Raw genomic sequence first — 7564 nt, forward strand, 5'->3', positions numbered from 1 at the left:
CTATCGGATCAATTTTGATAGAAAATTGTTAACGTGGATGCCAACAGAGTTACGTGGCCCGACTAGCGCTAACGGTGGATAATTTTTAATATTATTTATTATTAAAATTTTGAATAATTTTCTTTTTTTTTTTTTTTTCCCTATTCTAGGCTTTATTTCTTCTTCTTCTTGCTATAGGCCAGCAAGGGCTGACACCCTGGCTAGATTTGGGCCAGGCAAGGGTTTCGTGGCCCTCCTTGGCCCAGGGCGAGGTCGTGACGGCTAGATTAGGCGGCCTCACTCGATCCGAAATGTCTTGGGATGTCCTCGATGAGTTTTTTTATGCCTCGATTTCTCTTTCTCGTCTTAGCTTTTTACTCGTTGTGATTATGCGATTAATACTAATACGTGAGCCCGATCGAACGTTCAAAGAGACCGAACACCCCGTAGCCAGTGAAGAAGCCCGTAAAATTAGTTCTCGCTCGTCCTTAACATTGACAAAACTCTTCGCCGAGCACTTTTTTTCATCAGGAGCCCATGAAAACCCCGGAAAAGTCATCACGCCAAGCCGGTGCGCGTGGACCCGGTTGATCTCGTTGGGACGTGATTCGACGGTCGACATGCTTCGGGCTCGTCTGGCTTGTATCGCGAGCATGCAAGTACTGTTTAGAAAAGCTAGACGCACGTTAGATGATATGAACATATGGGCGACAATGTCCTACAAAACGAAGCCATATGATTGGAGTTGAAAAGGGGTTAGACCAAGCTCCCCTCACAGGCCCAACACCTAACTTTCTTGAACTAAACTCAACGGACACGCAAGGAGCCCCCATCCATGGTCTCCATTTAAGAATTTCCTTCTTTCCTACTTCATTCCTAGTTGGAACCCCTTATTCCCCTTCTGTTTTAGAGGGGGGTCATTGGCACAGAAGTGGAAGCAGAGGCTTGAGAGAGAGAGAGAATGGCAATGTTGAATTCAAGAAGCCAAGGTACGGAGAAGAAATGGGTGTGCATTCTGCTGGTGCTGGTGTCTGCCTCAGCTGCTTCATCTCAGTACATTGTGGAGACACTTCCTGGGTTTCCCGGAAAACTTCCTTTCAAGCTGGAGACCGGGTCAGTTTCGATTCTTTCATGCCGTCCCCCTATCTTGACAGTGATTTGAACTAGAGTTCCTTCACAGGTCGCGATTGATTCGCGGCACTTTGTATTGGCCTGCGATGAAAATGAGCCGGTTTAGGACGGTCTGTGGCCCGAGGCACGGTGCCCCGGTGGCACCAGACATGGAATGTGTGATTGCTTTTTCGCCAACAGTTCTTTGTTTCTTGCATTAGGTGATGCATGATGGTGCTGAGATTGCAGAACTTTTCTAGAAAAAGAAGACACGCCAGCTTTAGGGAACTTTGCAGTGTAGTCCCTACAATTTATGACTAGTCTCAACTGGGTCCTAGAGTTTCTGATTGAACCTATTTAAGTCCACCCGCGTTCCGGACTCGGCACTCTAGAAAGCTATGCCGTTCGTCCGTCTGTTCAGCAAATTCCTTCCTAAATCTTGGAAAATAAATGCCATAAATACCTACTTTTCTTCTCGACAGGATTACCGCAAGACAAGTAGTAATGTCAAAGGACTAAATGTGTTAATAACTCTGATGATGTTGGGTCCCAAGTGCACAAATTCATTACATATGATATGAATCGATCCGATATTGAATCACAACCCATTCAATCTTCTAATTCATATACACTAATGTCAGAAATATTTTGTGTAGAAGTGTTTCCTCCAAGCAAGTAAAATCATCTTCTTTAAAGGATGAGAAAGCACGCCCAAATTCATAATGTACAGGAGCAGATAAGTCAACTCATCTTGATGGACTGATCTAACATACATCGGCTGCACCAAAATTCTCCTAAATTTCCATAAAAACACAACATGCTCACTGCAAAATGACCAACTTTTCAAAGCATTGGAATCTTGTTGGCTCCTCCCAACAAGATTGGAATGCCAGCATAAACTCTCTAACAGTGACTTCCATCAGTCCTAGCAAGCTCAACTCCACTTGCTCTTGCATTCTCTCTCTCTCTCTGTTTCTGTACCTTTCGGGCTCTGCAATTTCTAGCTGGATTGCTATGGGATTACCAGGTTATCCCGCTTTGGTTCGGGTCCCTCCTGAAACTGGGTGAATTAGTAATGTGACTATACTTTTGGTTTCAAAATGCAGGGATGGATTTGACTTTCTTAGTGATCTTAGTTGGGTATGTTGGTTGATGCAGGTACATAAGTGTTGGCGATATCGAGTTCTTCTACTACTTTGTGCAGTCTACCGGAAATCCTGGAGCTGACCCTATTCTGCTTTACATGAATGGAGGTCCCGGGTGTTCGGGTTTGAATGGCTTCTTGTTCCAGCTGGGTAAGTTTCTTATTCTTCATAATTCCTCCTATTATGTTATGGTTTTCTCGTTACGATGCTGCAGATGTCTTCAAGTAGGTGTTAAAGTATTTTGATGTCTGTGATATGCAGGTCCGCTTAGATTCAACATTACTGATTATACTGGGGGTTTGCCGTCATTAATCTACGAGCCAGATGCGTGGACTAAGGTAAAGTGAGAAGTAGTAAATTTGCCCTCAAGTTCGGATTATACTGAATCTAAAGTCTATGTGAATCTTGTCCACTTATTGAGTTCATACTGACTTCTCACCCCCGAAATTATCGGACGGCCAACATTATATTCATAGATGCACCGGTCGGAGCGGGTTTCTCCTATGCGACGACAGCATCAGCATACGCTTCGACGGACACATTGAATACTGCACGGATGCAGACCTTCTTAAGAAATGTGAGTGAAATTCTTCACAGATCACTGTGGTTGTATCATAAGGTAAGAAAAAAATGGGAATGAAATGAATGCTTTATATATGTGATGCAGTGGCTGGCGGAACATCCAAGTTTTCAAACCAATCCGGTATTTGTTAGTAGCGATTCCTATGCCGGCGTGTATACTCCCATGGTTGCTACAGCGCTTCTACAAGGTGTCCATTCTTTCCCCTAAACCTGATTGAATATACACATCATCGCGTGTCCACACCTATCGATCGTTACGAAGTCATTTTCGTATATTGTTCCTAATTTGCAGGGAATGAAGCTGGACTAAAACCATATGTCCACATTAAGGTACGAAAAAGCCTGCTTGTCATCTTAAATTTTCCTTCTTCAATTTGACATAAACTGTATCTTGTGTTGATATACTGATCTTCTCGTTGTGGAATCATTTTCGGGGAATGATCCTATCATGTCCCCACACGTTCACCGATCTCGAAGCAAACTCAAGAATTCCATTTGCTCATAGGTTGGCCCTCATTTCAGATTCGCTTTATGAGGTAAATGAATGACAAATCATGTGGGAACTAGCAAGAGTAGTTGAGCATTTGTGATTTCTTGGTATGATCAAATTATATCCTTCTTTATCAGGCTTTAGAAGAAAATTGTGGCGGCGATTTTGTGGATTCAACAAACGCGAACTGCACAGAGGATCTGGCAGCATACGACGAGGTTAGAGAATGTGCATCCGTAATGGATACTTATCAAGTAAACTTGTTCTTTTTTCTCACCAAACTCTTGTTTGGTTTGAGATTGATTGGACATAAAGTTTGAGCAGAGATGTTTGCTTCTTTCTCTCTTATTTCCAGCTAATTGAATTGATCAACAAACAAAATGTTTTTGAGCCTAATTGTGCCTTACTTTCACCAAAATCGAAAGAAGCTTTCAAATCAGCAATATCAAACCAAGAGAAGCACAGGAGGTCCATCCAAGAGTTCACCAAGGATTATCTTGTGTCGCTACCGAGACCTCGCGATCTTTGGTGCAAGGTCTCTCTCTCTCTCTCTCTCTCTCTCTCTCTCTCTCTCTCAAAATCTGATTTCTGATTCTTTCATTGAATGGTGCAGAATTTCGACTATCTACTTGTTGATATATGGGGTAATTATCCAAGCGTACAAGATGCTCTTCATGTTCGACAAGTATGTACATGATTTCCCATGGATTTCTCATTCAAATTTGTTCCATCTTGAGAGAACTAACGGAATAGTCGTATCCTTTCCATGTCAATTGTAGGGAACTGTCAGCGAATTTTTCAGGTGTAATATCTCCCTATCCTACACTGTAGATATCAAGAATGTGCTTGATTATCATAAGAATCTCACCAGTCTGGGCATGCAAGTTCTAGTTTTCAGGTAAAAGCTAATAAAACCCATGTTGACAATACTGTGGGAAAACTTTGGCAAATGTGAAATTCAAACAAAAGAAAAGAGACTTCATTCGACCGGTGATGAGTAACTCTTTCTTTGCAGTGGTGATCATGACATGATTATTCCGCATAACGGTATCGAAGAGTGGATAAAGTGGCTTGATTTGACGGTGGATATTGATTGGCGACCATGGTTTGTAGATGGCCAAGTTGCGGGGTAAGCTCGTGTAGAGTTCGGTCTATTGCAAGCTTTCAGCTGAACTTACTTTTCATTCTCCCTCTTGTTTGATCTTTGATGATTCAAGAGCTTCCGATTTCGCCATGCTTTCAATAGGTACACGAGGAAATATATAGACGGGGGATATCGACTGACTTACGCAACATTAAAGGTAAGAACTCAGACTTCAATGCCGTCTCTCCCTTCTCCTCGAGTTCTTTCTGGTGTCGTAATACTTTTGTTTCTCTGTTAACGCCATTGGTACAGGGATCTGGTCACTCGCCTCCAGAGTGCAAACGCAGAGAATGTTACGAGATGTTTCACAGATGGATTCATTACTATCCTCTGTAGATCCACATGCTTAGGAGTGGGTGCTAGAATAAAGTTCTGTTGCTAAGTTATGAGAAGAACTTCATTCACTAGTTATTTAGCCTTGTCATGATTCGTGTAATCGGAAGAACATCCATTGAGTTACCAGAACAACCGACATGTGTTCGGCAAGGTATGGAACGGAAGGTCGACCGAGCAACAGCTACTACATTTCCAGCTCAGGTCATAAGTCAATTGTAAGACATGGAAGCTCAGAGGAAGAGAAAATGCTGTGTCCAACTTCCATATCGAAAACCAATTACTTCACTCTGCGTTTAAGAGAAGTTAGGGAATTAGTGCAGGGCATTCATATTCATCGAAAGTTAGGTGTGATGTCAGTCTCTTAAGTTACCAAGAAATGATTATATAACTGTCTTTAGTCCACTATGAGATTAACAACATGCTCTAAGTCATAAAAAAAAAATAACAAAGAATTAAAAAATTTCAAGAATTTGTGACTCACAACATACTATTACTCTCACAATCACCAAAAACTATTATGCTAGCAAAGCCCTAAATCACATTCAACACCCTCATCTCCTATAGCATTCTTTTCTCCTACAGCATTCATATATCATAAGTAACAAAAAAGAGACCATAATTTGGCTCCGTTTGTTTTACGAAGAATGAATGATTTGAAAATTATATCCCCAAAAGTTATTGTTTGGATTGCTTACAAAAATGTATGAACGAAAAATAATTTCATAGTCCACGAATATATTTAGACAAAAATTATTGATAGTAATGGAAACATTTTTATTGGAGTACTTATTTCAAACGATACAGACAACCATTTTTCAAAAAATGTTTTGTTAAATCATTCATTTTCTACGAAATAAACGGAGCCCAAAGTGTTTTGACGTGAATATGCTGGCCTGACTTAGTGATGGCGTGTTGGCCCTCATACGGTTCTCACAGCTGAATATTCTTTGTCCTTTGGAAAAGAACACAAGGAAAAAAGAACACGTGGTTTTCGTCCATTTAGTGAACTATTGTCTAGTACGAACATGTAATTCAAGCATGAGGTGGATTAAATAAGAGGTCATGTTCAATTGAAATTTCCTACTTATTGCGAAGATGAAAATCCTCAGCCACCTTTCAACCTACCTAAGGTCAATTGCTAGCTTCGTTGTGTTTTGTCTTGTGGACAGAATTATTAGTTAGGTTAATTTATTTTGTCACCTCCAGGTTTAAATTGTCTAACAATTATCTTGTCTTTTCATTTCTTATCCATTATTTAGTTTATTGCTATTTAGGGTTTAATACTTTTCTAACACAGGCTCCTTTTGTTTCACGAAAAAAGGGTAATTTGAAATACATTTAAAAAAAAAATGATTGCTTATATTGATTACAAAAAGGAGTGAATGAGAAATATTGAACATGTGTGATGGAAAGAATGTGTTTAGCGTGTTTGAGAGAAAACAATCTCGGAAAAGAAAGAGCTCACCACCAGGTTTAAATTGTTAGGTTAATTTATTTTGTCACTACGGGTTTAAATTGTCTAACAGTTATCTTGTCTTTATATTTCAGATCCATTATTTAGTTTATTTCTATTTAGGATTTAATAATTTTCTAATATAGGCTCCTTTTGTTTCACGGAAAAAATGGTAATTTGGAATACAATCTCGGAAAACAAAGTGCTCCCCACCCAGCATGAAGGAATGTTACACCAGTTTATAATAAAGGACTTTTAAAATCTACCATCAAAAAATTGGATAAACAACATAAGGATATTAAAGTTCACAGCCAAAAAAGTGGATAAATAACCGAAGGAATCACTCACTCTGGAGGAATTCTCATATATTGTCAACTCATAAATACATCCTTAAAATTGAAATGCATATCCGATTTATAGACGGACTAAGACTAGGAAACATTCCTTACCAAAAAAAAAAAAAAAAGACTAGGAAACATTAAACTAAGTAACATTAAAGTAGGAAACACCTTAAACCAACAAACGTATTCAAGTTACGAAACCTACTTGGAATAGAAAACCTACTCAAAGTAGAAAACAATCACCAACCTTTTCGGCCGAACGAGCCTCGATTCTTCAATTCTTGAAACTCTATCTCGGACGCCTTTCCTCTTGATTGGACCCATCGAATCATGTTGTGGCTGAAATTTATCTTTTGCATGCACAAATATCAAACCGACTTGTCATTTTTACTCTAAACTTGTTTCAATGTCAATTAAAAACACGAAAAGGGTAGAAAAGGTCTTATCAAGGACTTTGGATCGGATGTGCTCACCCAACGACAAGGCTCGACTTGAACTTTTGAATTGTTTGTCTTTAACGGAATTCCCAATGTTAAGGATATTTAGATATATTCTAGAGATGTTTAGGATATTTTATCTAATTCTACATATCACTCAGGATTATGCTTATATCTCATTTGATATTGCATATCATTGATCGATTATATTTGATATTTCTGTTTATTTGATTTCCTTAGATAGTAATCTCATAAAGCCTATAAATAGGCTTAATCTTCGTCATCATATATCGAAATATGCAAAAATCCTCCAATTCATAGTTTCAACTTCCAAGTTCTATGAATTCCGAACCTCCGATGCTCCCGCATCAATTAGATTCTCTTTTATCATCTGTCAACATGGGAAATGAGCCTTGGAGAAATTTGCTCTCTCATTTCCACCTCAAAATTGGCAGTGTAGTAGGTGGAATGCTAAATATGGAAGGATTTCGTATTTAGTTGGTGAGATGATGTGTCATTTTCCGATGAGTATATTTATGTAGTGATT

At 39.3% G+C, this 7564-nt stretch overlaps 1 protein-coding gene across 1 annotated transcript; it reads left to right on the forward strand.

Annotated features, from left to right (window-relative positions):
- The first annotated feature begins 1193 nt into the window (after window positions 1-1193).
- LOC125315024 (serine carboxypeptidase-like 18) lies at window positions 1194-5086 on the forward strand. Its single transcript, XM_048278862.1, has 14 exons — window positions 1194-2153; window positions 2248-2384; window positions 2496-2572; window positions 2689-2811; window positions 2902-3004; window positions 3109-3146; window positions 3251-3352; window positions 3444-3524; window positions 3662-3841; window positions 3920-3991; window positions 4086-4204; window positions 4322-4435; window positions 4553-4607; window positions 4703-5086. Exons 1-14 carry the CDS (start codon window positions 1921-1923, stop codon window positions 4784-4786), a joined length of 1518 nt encoding a protein of 505 aa, XP_048134819.1. The 5' UTR covers window positions 1194-1920; the 3' UTR covers window positions 4787-5086.
- The last annotated feature ends 2478 nt before the right edge of the window (window positions 5087-7564 follow it).

The sequence above is a fragment of the Rhodamnia argentea genome, chromosome 5, assembly GCF_020921035.1.
Source record: "Rhodamnia argentea isolate NSW1041297 chromosome 5, ASM2092103v1, whole genome shotgun sequence".
Classification (NCBI taxonomy): domain Eukaryota; kingdom Viridiplantae; phylum Streptophyta; class Magnoliopsida; order Myrtales; family Myrtaceae; genus Rhodamnia; species Rhodamnia argentea.